Source organism: Mytilus californianus, unplaced genomic scaffold, assembly GCF_021869535.1.
Source record: "Mytilus californianus isolate M0D057914Y unplaced genomic scaffold, xbMytCali1.0.p SCAF_1, whole genome shotgun sequence".
NCBI lineage: Eukaryota > Metazoa > Mollusca > Bivalvia > Mytilida > Mytilidae > Mytilus > Mytilus californianus.
This window is the reverse complement of record NW_026262581.1, coordinates 54,635,255-54,657,703: the sequence shown is the minus strand read 5'-3', so window position 1 is coordinate 54,657,703 and position 22,449 is coordinate 54,635,255. Positions and strand designations below refer to the sequence as shown.

Sequence of the window (22,449 nt, the reverse complement as noted above, 5' to 3'; positions counted from 1 at the left end):
CCTTAGGTTGTCAGTAGCACTGTATTTAAAAGAATCAACATAAAAACATTTTTTAAGGTCAATTGCAGTACTACATTTGGATATCTACTATTTGATGAGATAAAAACGTGTGAAATCACATAAAACGATAAGTAAAAATAGAAAAAAAGTGGATAATTTGGCAGCTCCATTCGATTTTATAAGGATTCGTCAGTATATGGTTTTCTTAGCGCCATAAAGCCGGTAACTTTAATACAACGAAAACTTATTGACGAAATTCATATAAATGTTATACATCATTGCATGTAACATAAATGATTGTATTTTATCCATTTATAAGAAACTTACTATTTTTGGCATAGGTCCTCTTACTATTACTGGCGGTGGTAGTTTGCTTTTGTCGATTTCGTCATAAAATTTGTCCACATTTTCCAGTTTAATGTCAGATTTAGGCGCAGACATTTGATTTCTAAACGGGCGTTTAGCTGAAACTTGTGTCCCTTTTGGAAGGTCTGTTGATACATGGGTTCTTCTACTATTATTACTAAAGACTGATCCTATTCTACTCTGTTGCCGTGTCGCCGGTACTGTCTTCAAGTCATCAAGATCGTCCTCTGAATTATAAACTTAAAGTGTAATGTCCTATGCAATGTTTCTAACATAGCATTGAAGCAATTCCGACACAACAACAATTGATATTACTGTTCACACGTATTTAACCCCAAATCAGTATCAGATGTCCTTTTCCATTTGTCATAGCCTCAGCCCAACATTAATATACATTTATATATTCTACTCGAAACTGACGCATCATAGAATTTTACACGTATCAGAGCTTTATGTATATATACAATGAATATTATTAGTTTCCTACTGGAGTACCTTACTTCACTTCCGGTTTTAAAAGTTTGTACTGCTCAATAAGTAGTTGTCAGTGAAGTGTTTTGTTGACTGAATTATAATTATAATGATAATGATAATAATAATAATAATAATAATAATGATAAAAATAAAACTCAATTTAGCAAAACAAAACACATGAAATAAAAAAAAATCATTAGATAAACTGTGTTTGCAGCGCATACAGAAACATGCAATATTTGATAGAATTAATCGATGTCTGTCAAAATTCTAATATTTTATTTAGCATGACTTTCATTGCTCTATAACTTCTTTAAGTTATATCCTTTTTTTATAGTGTTAACTGCACTGGTTAAATCTATTGTTCATCTTACCAATTTCTATTAGCATAGTTTGTTTTTTAACATCTGGAGGTTTCTCCAAGTCCTTTTCCTCAACCTTCATTTCCAATCTTTTTTCTTTTAATATTTCTTCTTCTGATTTAATCCTGTAATGTAAGATTAAAACAATTCATTGGCTTAACTAAATTGTTTTTAAATCAAGATCAAGAGAGCAAAAGACAAAGAACGATTCGTGCTAACTTTAAATAACCAGGCAAAGGTACCTGTTTAATCAACTCATGGCACTCATACCACATCTTCTTATTTCTAATTAGATAGCTAGTAACCAAAACCAGCCAGAATTTGTTGCAACATTTGTTTAAGCATATGAATTTAAGTAGTACTATAGGTTGAATTTTATCCTTACTTTGGTTTTCTTGACGTTCTCAACAAGTAAACAGTTAACATAACACCAACTACAACTAAAACACAAATGATGCTTAAGACTGCAATTCCTGTAGTTGACGTAATCCACTGATCATCTGTCGCACCAGCCGTTGATGTTATAGTCGCAGTAAAGGATGAAATTCCGGTTATATTGAATTGGTCCCAAACACCACCTGAAGAGATCAAATTATGTAAATAATGTACATTTAATCAATTATATTGTATCGACATTCAATTTCATTATTATTATATGCACACACATATATATATATATATACCCTTAATATGTTAGTCTGATGTATGTTTTTTTTTTACGTATGTTTTTTTTAAACTTTACATGGATTAATTAACCATATAACTAGAACTGTAGTTTTTTTTTGTATAGAAATACATTTACTAAATGAGAATCGATACTGTTTTAGTTTTAATAACTTAATACTAGTATACTAAATAAAACTATATAATAAATTATAACTTTTGCTGAAATATAAAAATTCAATGTCCCGTTGTTACCAGTTAGTAATGACGTCATATTAACGGAATTTAATCAAGACTCATTTGGAAAAACAGAACATTGCGTAAAATGACCCATTGAATGAGTTATAGACGAAATTTCAAATGATGCAAAAGACAATAAAAAGATGGCGTCGGGATAATATCAACTCTAACAACAATATTGATTTTGATCCGTTGTTTTGCAATTCCATCGCAACAAGGGGTACAAAAAAGTAACTATAAGACTGAAGATCTTAGTTTTTATTCAGAAACTTCCACAAACTTGTCCTATTCTGAGTTTGTGCTAGATTACTTGCACCCTAGAGGAGTCCCCGAGAAGACCTGCAACTTAAAAACATGTTTAACAAACGGAACACTTTTAAACAACAGAACCCCGTATCAGTCATCCTTTATGCGACTTCTATTACTATCTGGAGGCATATCTCTATTAATCCCGGACCAGAAAAAGTCCATACGGAAAATACCGAAAGTCTGTAAAAAGATCAACATACATTTTAATGCGAGGACTGCTCATATTGGTTACGTCAAAAATGTATAGATTTGCCAAAGGAAAAGTACTACAGACCATGATGAGATCAAAAAACTTACTACTATATATTAAAATCGAAGATCTTCTTATAGTCAGTGACAGAAATAAAAATCGACCAATCGTTTAGTGATAACCTGTTAAAAGTGGACGACTACAAACTTCTTCGACGAAATAGAAACAAACAAGACGGTGGGCATCATTGTATTTATGAATTATTATTACATTATGTTATTACTAGTTATTTAATTACTTTCCATCTAGTCGTAGAGTTGACAGAGTCTGATAACTTCCGAGAACATTTATTTACAGGTTCACTTAAATGACACGAAATGGCTGATGATGGGCATTTATGAGCTCTCATCAGTATCTGACAATAGTTTTTCAGCTAGTTTTAAAAAGATAAAGAGATAAATGTATAATGAATTTTGACAATATCTTAGAAATGTATAATGAATTAAAACGAGTCAACCAAGGAAAGAACCACTACCATGCATGCATAGTGAACTTAGACGAGCCGTATATCGGAATCACATGATGTACATACAGTTTACAAGAACATACTGGAAAATATAGGAAGCAGTGAAACCAAGTTACAATACTTTAAAAATATGTTCAGGAAAAATTATTTTTAGAGCATTCAGGTTGAACCAAAAAGAATAATTTTGTGACAACTATTAAGCCGATTTTAAATAAATTCCCTCCGGGGAACAAAATAGTTTATTTGTAGAAACTAGTGTATTCCCCAAAAGACATAAGCAGGCATAATTATTGCAACTTAACACAAAAAAACACACAACCAACTCGAGAAAGCCAACTATAGGCATGTCAGTGTTCTATCTATTTTTCTAAAATTTATAAAAAGTGTTTGAAATACAACTTTATTGCACCCTTATCTCTGTGCATTTAGACGTGGCAATCGATGTCAGACCACACTGTTAAGACTTCTATAAAATTGGCGCGCAGCATAAGACAATATCCAGTATATAGATGCATGAGAATAAGAATGGTTCAAAATAAATAAATGCAGGTAAACCCTAACAAATTTCAGGTTTTAGTAGTGGCAAAAATCCATGTATACGTATTCAGAGTACTGATCTTTCATGTGAATCAGCTGTTAAACTTCTTGGCATTGATATTGGTTATCAGTTACATTTTGATATGTGTACATTGTATCAATAAATTATACAGGAAGACTTCACAGCAACTAAATGTTTTAAAACGTGTGGGAATTTATTTGAACTATACGTTCCATACATTTATTCAAAGCAATTTCAATGTAAGCCTTTGAAATGGGATTTTTGTACTGAGAAAAATATAAATGTCTTTTAGAAAATGTGCAAGAAAGAGCACTAACGTTTGTGTATGAAGACCATTCAAGTTATACCAACAGCTGCTATAAATAGCTAAGATGCATTTACGGCATATAGAAATGCAATTTTTATCATATACAATGCACACCAAAAAAACCCAACATTTTAGAACAACAATGCTTGTCCATAGGACATTATGCCTGCTGCTTCAAGATGATGTGTTTACAACCTCAATGTTAACGACCTTAACCAAAAACCTTTATTTTGATACGGACCAGAAAGCATAATGTTCCCTACAATCGTAGATGGGCATGAAAAGTAAAACACAGAAAAATATATAGTCTTAATGAACTGTTACATACCAATGCATGTAGAACAGACTTACCAGACAAAATAACAGATCCATTGGAAGTCGTTAGTAGTGACTTTACAACTACTGCACTTAACATAGTTTTGTTTTGTGGTACATTATCTGCCGAATCTGTAGCATTGTTTTCCAAAACATACACTGATACATCTAATGAACTAAAAAACAATTAACAGTTTTATTTCAAGAGCATTTTCAATATAATCTAATATAAAGAGAATCCCTTTCCGAAAATTTGTTTTTAACTTCTGTTTAAAATAAAGATAAAAAAAAAGTCATGTAAACTAGTGGATCTATATCGACCATCTCTTCATAGTAAAAAAAAACAAGAATGTGTCCATAGTACACGGACACCCCACTCGCTATATCATTTTCATTGTTCAGTGGACCGTGAAATTGGGGTAAAAACTCTAATTTGGCTTTAAAATTAGAAAGATCATATCATAGGGAACATGTGTACTAAGTTGATTGGACTTCATCAAAAACTACCTTGACCAAAAACTTTAAGCTCAAGCGGGACAGACGGACGAACGGAAGGACAGGCGGACGGATGGACGGACGGAAGGACGAACGAACGGACGAACAGACCGAAAAACATAATGCCCCTAGACGGGGCATAAAAAAACGGGCGCAAAGTTTAAGCTTGTACCATTAAGAGCATTCAATCATTTCATTTAAAGTAACTGCTAAAACCAAGAAGTTACGAGTCAAATCAAGTCATTGGTTGGTTTTTTTTTTTGGTTTAATAATTCCTACGGGTTATTGTAACATAATAACGGAGAATACTTGCAGTAATTAATGTTCCACGTGACTGTTGTCTCATTGGCACTCATACCACATCTTCTTATTTCTAATTAGATAGCTAGTAACCAAAACCAGCCAGAATTTGTTGCAACATTTGTTTAAGCATATAAATTTAAGTAGTACTATAGGTTGAATTTTATCCTTACTTTGGTTTTCTTGACGTTGTCAACAAATGAACAGTTAACATAACACCAACTACAACTAGAACACAAATGATGCTTAAGACGGCAATTCCTGTAGTTGACGTAATCCACTGATAATCACGGGTTATTGTAACATAATAACGGAGAATACTTGCAGTCATTAATGTTCCACGTGACTGTTGTTTTCCAATCATAATGGAATCTTTATGAGACATATACACTTCTTTAAGACGCAGTTAAATAAAGATGTCATTAATAAAATAGTAGAATTCCATTTAATTTCGTAACACATGCCTGAGCTTGTCAGTTTCATAGAGAGATACTATTAAACAATATGCCTCTTTAACGAAACTATACTATATAGTAGATTTCATTTGTTTTAGTCCGTGCTTTGTTAGCTAGATACGTCTTCATTGGTATTATGAATTTCCTTTTTCTTTGTGGTAAATTTTCATATATAAGTACAACTGTTACACTTAATCCAAACAAGACCATTGTGTATCTTTGTACATCATTACATTTTGCGATCCATAAAAATGTGGAAAACATTAATCATAATAGACGTTAAACAAACATGAAACAAATAGTGTCGGTAGATAAAACCTAGTAAAATTTTACCAATTTTGGTTTCGAGTTTCAAATTTCAAATTTCAAATTAGTTTTTCTGTGCCAAATGTGTTGCTATTTAAAATTTTCTACTTAAATTTCCCCACACTTTTTTTTATAAGATTTTTAATACTGTGTAGGTTTATATGTTTACAAATGTTGTTAGCATTATACAAGAAAATAAAATAGAACAAAAGTTTGCTTAGTTTTCATTTAATGAAGGAACTTCAAGGTTTTTATTTTGAGATTTCGAAGCGAAATGAACTTATCTAGAATTTTAGGGATATTTATGTTAAGAGTATTATATGAGTTCTAAAATTGCGCAAAATCTTTTGAGAGGGTGATAAAACAAATTGTTATCATGGAAAAAATTGTCATCCGAGGCGAAGCGAGTGGATAACAGTCCAAGTTATTGAATTTAATGAACTGATTTTTTTTATGTGTTTTAAATTGATTTCTGTTTTTACATTTATTATTGGTTAATATTAGATTATAACAATAAACAATAAATAGTTTATTCAATATGAAGTAAAATAAATGATACTGACCTATATGATGTTGCTTTAATGCACCATCTTCTAGTTTGACTAGTACTGTAATTTTGCTGAATAACTGAATCAAGTTCGCTAATGAATGTTTGTTCAATCGGTTCAAAAGCTGTTTTGCTAATACCAAGAGATAAAGTCACAACTGCGCTCTCTGATTCGAATGTGTCAACTCGAACTTTCACTGTACTGTTAGTTAAAGCAGTGTCGCTTGCAATGATTTCCAGTTCATATTTTGTGTTTTCACCAGGCGTTGCGACCAACGATATCACACCTGAGAACAGTAAATATGCAAAATGTGCCTACTTAGCAAATAAACGAGTAACAAAAAAAATGTATAAATTACTGCTTTCAATAAAGCTTAAAATATACCTCATACATTAACATTCGACAACATTGTGTTCATATTAAACATCATGTACTTAAATGCAGGTAGTTTAAGTGCAGAATTGTTAAAGTTATGCACAGCAAAAGGATACTTTTCAGATTGATAAAATATAATCATTATAAGCTTTTGCTATTAAGCTTTTATATTATCTCTGAAAACGTAAATCAGATATCACCACGATGGTTCATTTGTTGAACATCGCCTCTGTTTAAAATAAGTATATACAGTACCCGCATAAAGCAGTGTTTTGATGATTAAAATAAACGGGTTTACATTGTCGTTGAGTAGCTGTGTTTCATTGCTTATGTGCAGTATTAACTTGAACAGAATGTTACGTTCTTACCTGAGGTAGAATTTAAACTAAATATATTCGAATATTCTGTTGTTGCTAGGTTGTATGTTACAATATCACCATCATCACTGTCACTGGCTGATACCACTGCAACAGTAACATGACAGTTATCATTGTATGGTATCTCTGCATTGTAAAAACTGGAGGAAAAAGATGGAGCGTTGTCGTTCAAATCTTCCACAATAAAACTAATGGAGGCGTTGGAAAATCTTGATGGTGTTCCACCATCTTTTGCTAGTAATGTGAACTGAAATAATGACGTAATCTCACGGTCGATATTTTGCTTCACTGTTAAGGTTTGTGACACTGAATCAATTGCAATGTACGTGTCAGCTGTTTGTCCATTTGTTGTAGATGTATCAATTGTCAATGTTATGTCCTTATTTACGCCAATATCGACGTCCGCTGCAAAAACATATATCAATGTTGTACCAACTGCCTGATTTTCTGGAAAAGAGGCAGAATATACTGTATCATTGAAAATCGGATTGTTATCATTAACATCTGTTATCGTTATTGATATATTAACAGTGTTAGTGAATGTTGGTGACCCATTGTCTGCTATTTTACAAAGTATTGTATACGAATCATATGTTTCCCGATCTAAAACAGCAGCTGTTGAAATGACACCCGTTGTGTCATTGATTTGGAAATGAGAATTCAATCCCGACCAAAATATTGGTAAAGAATATGTTATTTCTCCATTACTACCAGCGTCCAAATCATTGGCAGTCACAGTACCAACTTCTAATCCAACGACAGCATCTTCAGTGGTATTGAAATTAAAGGTTACGGAGGTGAAAGTAGGACCATTGTCGTTGAGATCAAAAATTGTAATCGTCACATTTACAGTGGTTGATTTTAATGTAGATCCACCATCCGTAACGTTTATTAATAAATCGTAAGATGATGTTCTCTCCCTATCAAGTGTTTTGGCTACCTGTAAAATTCCGAACCCACTGTCTAATTTAAAGTCATTATCAGTGTTACCGCTTACAATAGAATATTTAAGTTCAGCATTTTTACCGTCATCGTGGTCTGTTGCATTGATAGTTGCTATGACTGTGTTTATGCCAGAATCCTCAGACACTACGGACATATAATCACCGTAGATAATCGGAATATTATCATTAACATCATCAATCAGAACTGTAATTGTCGCTGTGCCAGTTAAAACTGGCGACCCATGGTCAACTGCTGTTATATTTAATATATAGCTGCAAACATAATACATTTACATAATCATTAAATATACAATAATGTCAATGTCTCAAAATTATCTAAAATTATAGATATAATAGCAGCTTTTATATTTCATAAATAAAAATGTTCGAATTTTCCCAGATCTGTTGATTGTTTGTCGTTTTCTAACAAACATCAAATTGCAAACTTTTCATGTTTCATTAACAAGAAATCGCCTAAAAGTTGACTGTCATGAATGGTAAAAATGGTATGCATAAATGGAGATGTGGGGTATACGTAAATTAGACACAACGCAATGACACACATAACCAAAACATCATAATCTATAAAAGTAGTGGATAACGTTAACCGAAACAATCAAAATGCGTGTGTTGAGCTGTTTCACCACTCTTCTCTCAGTTTAGGGAAAGGTTGACGCGCCCCAAAACATGTTTAACTCTTTCACATACTATATGTGCAAAGTCATGAACCTGTAATTCAGTGTTTTTCTCGTTTGATATTTTTTAATTTGTCATTTAGGGGCTTCTTATATCTTGCTATATTTGCCTTATTGGTTTTGCTAACTGTTAGAGGCCGTACGGTGACATGTCGTTGCTAAGCTTCTACATCATTTGGTCTCTGGTGGAGAATTGTCTCCTTGGCATTCATACCATATCTTCTTATGTTTTAAAAGATATGCCATTAACACCCAACTCTCAAAATATAGAAAGACATCAAGATACATTGCTTATATTCTTTAGGTTTCAAATATTTTCCAATAATTTTGTATATGTGCAATCGCGTTGCCTACCTTGTGATATTTTCTGTATCTAAGCTCGTAGTTGTTGTTATCATACCAGTCGCGGAGTCAATAGTAAAGGTATCAGAAATCAAATTGTATGTAAATACGTTATTGTTTGACACTGCTGAATCTGGATCCACCGCATACATTGATGTAACAGATGTACCAATGACAGAATCCTCGGCAATATTAACAGCGAAATTGTCAGGTTGGAAAGTTGGAGCATTATCATTAATGTCAGTAATTATAATTTTTACTAAACATCGCGATGACAAACTGCTTGTGCCATTATCCTTGGCTTCCATTACAATCGAATACAAAATTTTCGTTTCGTAGTCAATGTCTGATGATGTTGTAATTTCACCTGATGTTTCATTGACAGAAAATACACTAGCACCATCCCCACTCACAATGTAGTATGTTTGTTCACCATTGCTCCCAGAATCCTCGTCAGAAGCAACAACGCTGCCGATCAAACTGCCTGAAGTTGTGTTCTCCTGAATGGTGAATGTATATACATTTTGAGAAAACGTAGGAGTGTGGTCGTTTTCATCCGTTAAATTTATAAATAACCACATATAGTCAGCTTTAGAGAAAGAACCGTTAAATCCAGTGTCAACCACTTGGACAGTCAAGTTGTATTCTGTTGGTGCTGTATCATAATCTAATGCTGACCAAACAGTCAACTGTCCAGTATACTCGTCAAGTAAGAATTCGCTATATGTAATGTTGTCAGCAATATAATACCGTAATGTTCCGTAATCTCCCGTATCTTGGTCTGTTCCTGCAAATGTATGCAAAATAGTTCCAAGTGGAATAGTTTCGCTGACCGTTATCGAGTTACTGTCATTAGCAAACGCCGGGGTATATTCATTCACAGCTAAAACCTCGATATTAACATAAGCGTTGTCTGATAATGATATTGATCCATTGTCTTGTACCTGTATTTGAAGTTTAAAGGATGATACTGTTTCCTTATCAATTTCAGCTGCTAAAATTAATTTGTTGTCAGACAAATTAAATGTATCGCCTGTATTCCCGGAGATAATAAAATATAAAAAACCAGACTTGCCGTTTTCATTAATATCATCATCTGTTGCACTCAAGCTCAGTGCTGTAGCACCTATAACAGTGTTTTCCATTAAAGAGACTGAATATGAGCTTTCAGAAAACTTTGGGTAGTTATCATTGACGTCAGAAATCATTATACTAACAAAAGCGGTTGATGTCATAGAATCAGCAGACGATGTAGAACTGTCCGAAGCCAAAATAGTCAAATTGTAGAAATCACTTGTTTCTCTATCCAGTTGTCTTACTAGTTTTATTTGACCCAATGTGTCAACTGCAAATTGACCAGTTGAATCACCGAAGAATATAACGTAAGTTATGGTACCATGGGAATTACCAGTGTCAGAATCAGACGCATTTACCAAAATAATATTACTGTTTAGCGTTAAATCCTCCGCAACGGATATATTATATTCCATTGACCCGAATATTGGAGGTTCCTCGTTGATAGGGATAACATTTATGTAAACTTTGATATCTATAATGCGACTAGGAGTACCATTATCGGTTGCAGATATCGAAAGAGTGTAAAGCGTACAATTTTCGTAATCTAAGCTATAGTTAAGCGATAAAATTCCAGATGTGGCGTTTATCTCAAAAATGTTGTCTGCATTCCCCGATGTAATCGAATAGACTAGATCTGTATTCGATATATCAATGTCGGAACAATTTAGAGCTACAATGGTGGATCCAATTGTTGTGTTTTCATTAAATGATGCAGTATACACACTTTGGTCACAAGACGGATAGTTATCATTCACATCAGAAACTGTAATTGTTAAATTAGTTGAATTACTATAAACACCATCTGTTGCTTCGATTTCTAATGTGTATTGGCTGGTCGTCTCTGCATCAAGTGATTTTAGTAAGAGAAGGATACCAGTGTTGGAGTTTATTGTAAATTCCGAGCTTGTAATGCCACTGACGATAGAGTATACAAGTGTATCATTAGAATAGTCATTATCAGATGCTGTTATAGTATAAATAGTTCCTGCAATTGGAAAATCTTCAGTTATCGTAACATTGTAAGAATCAGATGTAGAAAATACTGGCGTGTATTCATTGATATCGCTTACTGTAACATAGACTGTTACAGTTGTATAATATGTCATGTCTGTTACGTTGATTAAAAGTTCAAACGAAGGCGTAATTTCTGCATTTAAACTGTTATTTAATTTCAAAACTCCACTTGTTGCATTCATTTCGAACTCTTGGTCTGTACTTAGTAAAATATATGACAGATTTGAGGTGTCATCATTATCGGAACATGTCAGCTGTGCAACCTCATCTCCGTAAGTTGCGTTTTCTGTGACGGTAGCAGAAATAAATGAATGCAAACAACTAGGAGAGTTATCGTTCACATCGTTCACAGTAATTACGACATACGTAACACCAAACTGAACAGGACTTCCGTTGTCAGATGCATTTATTGTAACATTATACAGATTAGTTATCTCAGTATCCAAAGAAGATATAACTTTTATATTACCACTTAAAAGATCTACAGCAAATTTTCCTTCTTCATTTCCAGATGAGATGGTGTAATAAACTAGCCCTGGTGAAAAAATAATTGAAAACAGTTATACATTAATTGTTAAACAGCTTGCTCCTTCGGAAAAACATATAAATGTTGAGATTTGTTTGAGGTATGTGTGGATTATTTACCAGTGTGAAGATGTTCTGTCCGGTTGCATTTTATAACTGATATTTGAAAAGGAAATCATAATTGCAAAATATTTTTTTTTCTTTCCAGCTATTACTGTTTGATATAAGAAAATACAAATATCAATAACAATTACATAATATTTAAGGGAGGACAGGTCAAGGCAGAATGAGCAACAAATATATAGCAATGGTTTGAGGAACAGTAGAAGTATCAGCTGTAGATTTGTGTGCAAAAAGTGATTTTTTTCTACATCTATATGGCAGTGCAAATTAGTAGATATACGATACAAGATATTAGATGATGATTCACAAATATAGTCATGTGTTAATAAACTGTATGCGTTATTCCCAACACAGAAAGTAAAAGTGGTTCTACTAATTAATTGCAACTGTCTCAATAACTGATAATTATATGATCAAACGGGACCTAAAACGAATAGCCATAGCCATCTTTAAGCTTGCAAAGATATTTTGTTTTCATACTTCATTTTCACTTTTAAGACTGTGAAAATGAAATAGCTCGTTAATGTGCTCTAACGTGTTTCAAAATATAAAGCATCAGGAAACTTATATAGAGACAGATAATAGAACTCTGGAATAGTTGCAATTATCCGAAAATTAATTTTTTTAAAAGCAGCAGCTTGAATGTACTACTGTTGGTCCTTCCGGGTCATCTGAGGTCCATCCCGGTTTTTAAGGGTTCAATTTTGCCAAATCCTTACTTTCCCGTGTAATATTTTGAAGACTGTTGTTCGTCGTTTCTTTAGTTTGTCATGTTTTGTCTTTTTTCCATTTATGGACCCAATAGTATCTCTCCCTTTCTCATTTTTGTTTGTATTTCAATTATGTGTATTATTATTTTTTAACAGCATAGAACACAGAATAAGAAATGGTTTATGGGTTTAGCAAAATTGGCCTTGTAAAATGAGAAACTTAAAGAACAATTGCCTTTGTAGAAAGATAAGACGAGTACTGAATCGAAGGTGTCACAAGAAAAATAATCACAATTGGGCCAATACAATTCCAAACAATTAAGAAAAAAAATAACAAAATCGATATCATAAAACAAAAGAGGGACGAAAGATACCAGAAACTCATAGATGCAACAAACATGCGCAAATATAAAAAGTAAAATCCTGGAAACTACAACTTGACCAATATAAAATGCATTATTCCAAAGCGTGTGTGTGGCAACCATAGACACATCCACTAATGTAACATACCCACGCCAAAATGTCAAGTGTAAATAGGACGAATGTAACAGTAAGTCAATATGTTGAATCAACAACTTTTCAATGGTAAGCCTTCTATATAAGTAAAACTTTCTTGTATTTATTATTTTTAAAAGGCTACAGAGTAAACAAATATGGGACATACCTGCTCCGCTAGAGTCTGAATCAGTAGCAAAAACTTGTCCGACAACAGAAGACAGTGCAATGTTTTCATCTACCAAGAAGTAATATGAGCTTTTTGTAAACTGTGGAAAGTTGTCGTTGATATCTACAAAAATGTATTCAATAATAATTAAATGCAAAGCTGCAAAAACTGCAGGCCTATTTAGTCTAACAGAATTAACCATATAAATTGTCTGGATCGACAATCATTCGGATTTTAGCATACAGGCTCGCATGATAAGTGTACTGGAAAACACGTACTGTCATGCAGATGTTCTGACTTTCAGTCGATGAATTTTTCTCCAATATACTTGTTGCTGCAAATACATTGTACCAATTCCATAGTTTTCTGTTAAACGCTACAAGAGGCAAAGCTCAGGGCCTCCCGAGCGAAATGCTACGAGACCATTGAGGAACAAAAAAAAGAGGGTTTAAATATGGAAATATTTTAAAGACAATAAATCACGACCATTTCACAAACGAAAATCTTGTACAATATATCAAAGCGTATTAAAGTTAAAAACATTAAAACAGAACATACCTGTTATTGTTATGAAAACATTTACGGCTGTTGTCAATACGGGAGTCCCTGAATCAGATACCGTTAAAACCAATCTATATGAGGACGTTGTTTCCCTATCTAAAACGTTAGATAAGCTTAGATCTCCAGTTGTGTTGTTCAAATGAAATGCACTTCCAGTATTCCCGCTAGAAATAGTGTAACTGATTTGGTTATTTATTAAATTTGGATCATCATCACCGTCTGTACAGTTAAGGTGAACAAGATTTGTCGAGATAAGACTGTCCTCCGCAATTTCATGTGTAATAGCATTTGACGAACATATTGGTGTTACATCGTTCACATCTGCTACGCTGACAATTAAGCTATATGTGGCTGTAAAGCTTGATGGTGTTGTACCACTGTCGACAGCGAACACATCAATAAAATATTCGTTTATCGTTTCGCGATCTAGTACACCCGTCAGTTTGATAGCCCCAGATGAACTTTCGATTGCGAACTGTGTTGTTGTTGAGTTGATACTATATTGAACTATACCGTCATCACCTCTATCATCGTCTATTGCTAACAAAGTCATGATGGTTGTTCCAACAGTAGTGTTTTCTGGTACAGACACATTTGAACTATTTCCTGAAAACACTGGAGAGTATTCATTATAAGCGACAACAACAACTTCAACTGTTACAGTACTGCTCAAACCACGTGTATCTTCGGCTTGTACAATAAGTGTATAACTCGTAGCATTTTCATAATCGAGACTTGAGTTAAGCTCCAGTAATCCTGTTGTTGAATTCAGAGTGAATAAGTTATACATGTTTCCTGAATTTATGCTATACGTTACATTATCATTATCTGAATCAGTTGCATTCAAGGAAACGACCGATGACCCAATGGACGAATTCTCTGATAATGAAACAATATAAAAGTTCGTCAAAAAAATCGGTGGCTTTTCATTCTCATCAAGTATAGTTATCTCAATAGTTGCTGATGTTGACCGGGAAGAGTTGACCGTTCCAGAATCTAAAGCAATAACAACAATAGTATAGCTAGGATTAATTTCCATGTCAAGTGCTGACTTCACCTTTACTTGGCCTGTTACGTAGTCAATATCAAATGCAGCATTAGTACTATTGAAATAATAATAAACTAAATCAGCAGAATCTGAATCAGTTGCTGAAATATTCTGTACAACAGTTCCGACCGTAATTGCTTCCGAAATGCTAACTTGATATGTTGTTGACGGAAACACGGGATCGTGTTCGTTTACATCTGTAACAGCAACATTGACCGTTACTGTTGTTGATCTCTGTACTGTTCCACCATCAGTGACGTTTATAACGAGAATATAATTTTCAGTGTTCTCAAAATCCAAGCCGGAAGTTGTTGTTACAGACGCATTTGAATCGATCGTAAATGATCCAGACCCTGCAACGTTGTTGACACTCGTGATTGTATATGATAGATTTCCGTTGTCCCCATTGTCTGCGTCTGTACAAGTCAAAGTGACAAAGGTCGTGCCAATTGCAACATCTTCTTCTTGGACAGTTGCATACAAAGATGGAGAACATTCTGGAGTGTTATCATTAACATCGTTTACATCTATTATGGTGTTCGTTGTTTCATTGCGTGCTGGGCTACCCTTATCAGTAGCCGTTATATTAACTTCATATGATGTCGCTGTTTCATAATCTAAATTATCCTTAAGATAAAGTGTCCCAGTTTCAGAATCAACATAGAATTTGGTATGTGTGCAAGAATAATAAATGTCACCAGCGATACCATCATCTCCGTCAGTGGTAAACACAGTTAAAATTGATGTACCGACATCTATGTCCTCGTCAATAGCTGATGAATATGTCGCATTAAAAACTGGGTCAAATTCGTTAACATTTGTGACAGAAACTGTAATAAAAGCCGTCGCTGACAAAGATTGACTGTCTCCTGTTCTGTCAAAAGCTCTTACAACAAGAGAATAAGAGGTTGTTGTTTCATAATCAAGCTGTTTCGTTGTTACCAGTTCCCCAGAAGAGACATTTATTTGAAAGTCGTTTGTTGGATCGCCATCTAAAAGTAAAATTCTTGTATAAGTATCTTTGGAACTACATGTGAATTTAAAGTTGTGCTGCGGAATAAAGCTGTTAAATTTATTGTAAATATATTTTCATGTATAATCAAAGTTTGCTTTTGTTTCTTGAAAATATTGTAAAATAAATACTTTTATATTACTAATTATGCTACAAATGTGATATGATTGTCAATGAGATTATTCATTAAGACTAACAGTTACAGTTCATCGTCCGACTCACATAACACTTTTACCGTATAGTAAGCTTTAAAACTATTTATGTCTTGTACAACGTATAAGTGAACACTGAATAACCATGTTAAGCTTAGAACATCAAATATCAAATTAACGGATTTTAATCAAGCTAAACCTATGATGCTAAATGATATATTTCCATTCCCATCAGTAAGTATGTCATCAGCATCTGTGCCTGCGACTGTCAGTATAACACTAGCAGCAGCCAAGTCTTCTTCAGATACAGTACCTCTAAAAATAAATTTGAAATACTATGTGAAGATAAACAGATCATCACAGTTTGAATAATGGTTACAAAGATTACATGAAAGGTCAAACTATGAAAACTAAAAGCATTGAGTAAAGTTGCAAAAAAAAAAAAAAAAAAATTATACCGAGCATAAAAAACGACTGAAAAAAACGATAATTAGAAGGCAATCAAAAACTATAAGTCGAAAGGAAGACATATCATACCATTAAAAAAAATGAAAAAAGTTTACCAAACACTTTACAGAAAAATTAGATTGATCAACACCAATTCCTAAAACAACCAGAGATGGAATCAGGTACTCCGAAAGGGTGAGTAGTTCCTGCTCTACTAGTGGAACCGAAGGCGTTGTTAAATGTAGGTCAAATTTAGCATAGCTAAGTGTATTTTTAGGTTACCATTCCCCACATGCCGTAACCGTAAACTTTCACTACTTAGAAAGTGTTGCCGAAAAATTCCATGTTCAGTTTGTATAAAAAATTAAAGTATCTTTAATCTAAGGTGACTGCCTGCAGATCTGAAAATCGCTTACATGGTACAACATTGCATCAAAGTTTCCAGAAGAAATAGGAAATCATTCCTAAATGTTATGTTACAAAACCATTCATTTTTAGTATATATGATAAAAGTTTAAATTATGATGGAACAGGAAGTAACTTCCCGGCAGAATAAAAAATCGCTTACACCGAACAGATCATAATAAAAAAATATTTTCAAACCAATATCAAATTTTGCAAAAACAAAGATGCTGAAAAATTTGTAACGGAAAATTTTCTATTATCTAGGGGTATAATAAATATTCTAAGTATCACGAAATAGCAGATGACTAGTCAACAGACTATGCTAACATTTAAAAAATAGACATCAAATTATTCCTCCAAACAAAAACCTGAGAAATATTTGGAGAAAAATTCAATGTTCTGTAGGTATTAATAAAATTCTAAGTATCGTCAAACAGAAAGTGACTGCCCTTCAGATTAAAATTCACTTACACTATACAGCTTGTCATACTTTGGTTTCATACACAATATCACATATTCCTTTATACAGAAGCTCAGTGATAAGTTATGGACAAATGAACGGTTGCAGTAAACCTCCCAACCGTAGTATTGGTACAATATACAATCCTAAATTTAACAAAAATTCTACAAGTGATAGATTCATTGTATTTTATTAATTTCCATGGTATATATGACGGAAGTACATGTACCTGTATGATATTGGATTGAGGATTGGTGCGTTATCGTTAACATCTGTCACTGTAATTGATACAGTTGTAAAGTTGCTATTCATACTATCTGACACTGATACATTTAATGTATGACTATCAGCCATCTCCCTGTCCAGTTCTTTTGTAAGAAGAATATCGCCAGTTGAAGAATCTATACTGAAGTATGACGTTGATGACGAAATAGTATACGTTAATACATCAGTTGTATCAATATCTGTGGCTGTTACGGTAGCAATCGTTGATCCAATAGTTGAATTTTCAGGTACATTTATAGTGTATTCCCCTGTAATACAAAGTTCCTATCGTTAACATCACAGTTAAAATGTTAAAATTCAAGGACTGAATCTGTAAAATTGAAATTCATAAATACTATTTCTACTTTTTGGTAGGGATATAAATAATATTCTTCAGTATATTGTTTATTTAAATCATAAATGAGAAAATGAAATTAATTTTATCTTGAATTATATTACACTTTATTTATTTTTGTTGTTTGTTCTCTCATTGAAGTTATTTGTATATAGTCATAGAATAATTCGAATTAATTTGTTTGATATCATTTCTTTATTTGAATAATTTTATAATTGATAAAAAATTAAACACAGGGCAATTACATTAGATTTATTTGATAAAATGGTGCGGTGAAAAAATATAACCTGATATGAATTCAGGTACTTCTTCATTGACGTCTGTTACTGTAATCGTTCCTGTTATATTGACAAGGTTTGTTCCATCCGAAACCCGTATGATAAGATTATAAGATGTAATATCAGACTCAAAATTTACTGCAGTCTTCAATAACAAGGCATTTGAAGAGAGTTCAAAGACACTTGTATTACCAGATACTATTGCATAAGAGAGGGTTGCATATGTTGCTGTATCAATGTCTGAGCAGTTTAATGTAAGTAAAGTTGTCCCTGAAGCAGACGACTCGGCTATTTCTGAACTAAACGTCATAAATATACAAATGGGAATGTTATCGTTAACATCACTTATCGACACATTCACTGTTGTAGAGGCGGAATAAGTCCCAACTTGCTCTTTTGCTTGCACAACTAGCAAATAATAGTCCGTTGTTTCTCTATCTAAATTTCCATTAAGAGTTATCTGACCTGTAGAAGAATCGATAGTAAACTTGCTATCTGTATCTCCAGATAGGATTGAATAGAATAAATTTCCAAATGTCGAATTTGAATGATCAGGATCTGTAGCCGCTACCGTCTCTACAACAGTCTCGATATTGCTGTCTTCTATAACTGATGTATTATAAGTTGCATTGAAGCTTGGTCCTCCGTCATTGACATCGCTGATTGTTATGTCAATTGAAACAGTCGTAGATAGAGGTGAACTTCCGCCATCCACTACCAATACTTCTAAAGTATATGCTGTAACTGTCTCGTAATTAAGAGTACCTGGGAAAATACCAACAGATACTTTTGTATATAATATCAAAGTGTATATAATATTATTTATTTTGACCTTTAGATATACTTGTCACATATGTGAATGATGAACTCCACTTAAAAATTGCATCAATTTGTTCGAAAAGGTTTATAACAGTAACAATCAAACACTGTCATAGATTCAGTATGAAATTACACTTCATCTTAAAACTTTTCTAACCAATATCAACAATAATAATAATCGTCTCTTTTAGGACTTTGACCTTTGAATTCGCATATCAATTTTCAACCCAACATTTATGACAAGCGAGACAAAATTTCGTTTATAAATGTTTAGGTCTTTTCTTATTTATAATGCTTCGTTGACTTCTTCTAAAATATACTCAGTTGACAAGATATTTGTGTGTTTGCAATGATGTACAGATTTCAATGTTCATTACTAAAAATAACTGTTTGTATAAAATGCATGTCTTTCATATACTTTCTGTTGTATACACAAACATATTGACATAGCTTATATTTATACTGTTGTTGTTCAAACCTTTCGTCTGTCATTTTAGGGGTTAACATCGATTCGCTTATTTCAAACTAAATGTGTCTTCTTGAAGTTATTTCTGCCTTTAAATTCCGTATTGTTTTATCTGGTCTTTGCAAAAAAATGTGCTTCCCTTCATCCTTTATGACGTTATTTTATGAAATCTATTTTGCAGCACAGCTGTCGATGTCAGTAAAGGACAACTTAATTTCATACAAGAAGATTAAGTACTAAAACTGGTTTTCAGTAACTGTAAACAGGCAGTCTTTGATGCGGTTTTGTTTTGTCACCCCAAAAAGGGACTCGACGTATTGTAGTCTACTTGTCGAAAATTTTTTATTTTCCACACTTTTTGTTCGGGTTATTTCTCGGAGATGACTGAAACAATCTTGATGAATCAAGTATGGTTTAGAAATTTCAAATGGCCGTCATTGCCACGGAAACGTAAAATAAATTGAAAAAATGTTCAGAACTCAATGAAACTTTACAGAATTGTGTCTTGTCGTGCGTATATTTTCTATCCATCTTTATAATTTCAAAGGCCGCCGTTACCATGAAACAGCAAAATTGTGAAAAATTGAAAGTTGTACCAATCTTAATGAAGCTGAAATGTGTTTTGTCATTCGCAAATCAGAAGTTAGGATTCGAAAAATTCAAAATGACTGTCGTTACTATGGATACGGTTCGGGTGACATTCGCTTTTGAATTCAATTGCAATTGTATTTTTTATTGTCCTATTACTTGTGTTTTTGCTATACATATATACTCTACCGATATTATAGAACTTATCCTTTCTCTCCGTTGATTATTACCTTACGCTTTTTGTGTGCCTTGTAACTTATTCCATAGACCTTTATTATGGAAAAAGAAGCAGAGATTTAAAACAAAATCTACTTTAACCCACCAATATGTTTATGTGTCTGTTCAAAATTAAGATATTTCATAGTGTATTCCCTTAACTAAGAGGATGGACAACTTGAAAGAAAAATTGCAAAGACATGTGTGCATTGTTGAAAGACCGAAAGCGTTTTTTTGTTTGTGTGTGTGGAAGGGTTCTTCAAAACATCACTAAAATGTTTAAACACATTATATTTAGCGTAAAGATAAACGATTTAAATAAACGTTCACGTGGGTATAATACAACCACGTGACCGTTTATTTAAATCGTTTATCTTTACGCGAAATATAATGTGTTTAAACATTTTAGTGAGGTTTTGAAGACAACATTGACTTTGTAAAATAAAACGCTACCATCTCCTCGCACATTTAAGGATCATACATGTAAGTTTGCATTACCTGTGCATGTGAAACAAATTAAACATATACCTGTCAAATTAAGAGCTACAGTGCCTGTTTCCATTAACGAAAACATCGATCCAGGTGATTGTGTTAAGGTAAACGTTAAATCTCCATTTGTACTTGAATCGTCATCAGAACAGAGTAAATCGTTTATAATCGTTGATGGAACTAGAAATAATACAAAGCATAACTGATAAAGGTTAGATTTCAATTTCAGCATGAAAATTACACACGAATTTCGGGAAAATATATACAAGTATTTATCTATGGAATGTAACGTTTTACGGATTTAAATTTTGAAATTTACTTGATTTTGGAAAACGTGTTTCTGAATTTCACTGTAAAGTATTATTTTGTAAAATGACTCCTATCTGAGCTGTACTGTTAAGTACTTGATAAACACAAGACCAAGTCTGAATTATTTTGACACTATGATTTTTCCAGCAAACATCCTTCTAAATACTCTGCAGAATAAGAATATACCGATACAAATTGGACGAGTACTTTTTCAGATTCAGTTAAGCACATTGTAGTCTCGGCAGAATAATATAAAACAAGTTTATATCAGTTGAAAGCAATACCATGGTTAAATTAAAGCTTCAGAAATTCAACCAACTGGTTTTTAGATCGAAAGGTTCAAATTAGACTTCATCTAGTTAAAATACTATGCTTGATTGCAAACTTTCCATTTATTAATCGACCAAAATTGTTTAAAGGGAGTGTTTGGTATGTTCCCGAAATTCAGTTGAAACTACAATTAAAAGTTCTTCTATTTCTTACTTGTGTCTTCTGCCAAGGATATCACGTAGAGAGAGTGCAGACATGCAGGTGCATTATCGTTTACATCCGTAACCGATACAGTAACAGTTCCAGTGCCCTAAAAAGTCAGAATTAAACAAAAAATAACTATTCAATTTGTAGTAAATAGATGTCAAACAAACTATATACACTTTATAAACACTTTTTACATAAATAGACTGTCTTTAGTTACATAAAGCTCAGAGAGCATCCGTTAAATGGTATGACATTGCACATGATTCATAAGTATTTTTTGCTTATTATTTTTATTCCGCTAAATCCTTTAAATCCTCATTTTTAATGATACAAAATAAACAAAACAAATGTACCAGATAAAATTTGTAATATAAGTAGACATGTATGTATCAGGAAGAACAGTTTTCCTTTACCTTAAGGCCACCACCATCCTCTGCCACAATAGTTATTTCATAATACTTTGTAGTTAAAGTGTCGTAATCCAATGACTGTGATAATTTGACCTCTCCAGAACTTGTATCTATTGAAAACTTGTCACTTCCGCTGTTGCTTACTGTTAAAACATTATTTTATAAATATATATCAGAATCGATAAAAATCAGAAATAATATACATATATATATATGTCTATTTTAAGTAAAGGTATAAGCCATGTTTGAAAGAGAATTGTGTCGTAAAACACAATTTTTAAAAGGGGTTCATAAATATGGATCAACTCCCTCAAGTTGGAAAGCTATAAACTCTATAAGAGGCCATAAGTGTCAATTCAGGTGTCGGTCATTTCATTCATGGATTTAGTCATTTATACCATATTCATTTACGTCTCATATGAATCCCATCTT

The 22,449-nt window shown here is 32.9% G+C and overlaps 1 protein-coding gene across 1 annotated transcript in view; it reads right to left on the bottom strand.

The window, feature by feature from the left end:
• Nucleotides 1–22,449, bottom strand: part of LOC127723724 (protocadherin Fat 4-like) — a 77,421-nt gene that overhangs the window by 4,932 nt on the left and 50,040 nt on the right. Inside the window, exons 14-28 of the mRNA XM_052230505.1 lie at nucleotides 22,021–22,160; nucleotides 21,614–21,710; nucleotides 20,861–21,001; nucleotides 18,253–19,008; nucleotides 17,576–17,879; nucleotides 16,234–16,349; nucleotides 13,820–15,862; nucleotides 13,262–13,384; nucleotides 9,161–11,774; nucleotides 7,159–8,384; nucleotides 6,431–6,701; nucleotides 4,348–4,487; nucleotides 1,588–1,780; nucleotides 1,215–1,327; nucleotides 328–593 (exon numbers count right to left, since the gene is read on the bottom strand). Coding sequence (XP_052086465.1) covers nucleotides 328–593; nucleotides 1,215–1,327; nucleotides 1,588–1,780; nucleotides 4,348–4,487; nucleotides 6,431–6,701; nucleotides 7,159–8,384; nucleotides 9,161–11,774; nucleotides 13,262–13,384; nucleotides 13,820–15,862; nucleotides 16,234–16,349; nucleotides 17,576–17,879; nucleotides 18,253–19,008; nucleotides 20,861–21,001; nucleotides 21,614–21,710; nucleotides 22,021–22,160 — 8,543 coding nt within the window. The remainder of the gene's footprint in view (nucleotides 1–327; nucleotides 594–1,214; nucleotides 1,328–1,587; nucleotides 1,781–4,347; nucleotides 4,488–6,430; nucleotides 6,702–7,158; nucleotides 8,385–9,160; nucleotides 11,775–13,261; nucleotides 13,385–13,819; nucleotides 15,863–16,233; nucleotides 16,350–17,575; nucleotides 17,880–18,252; nucleotides 19,009–20,860; nucleotides 21,002–21,613; nucleotides 21,711–22,020; nucleotides 22,161–22,449) is intronic.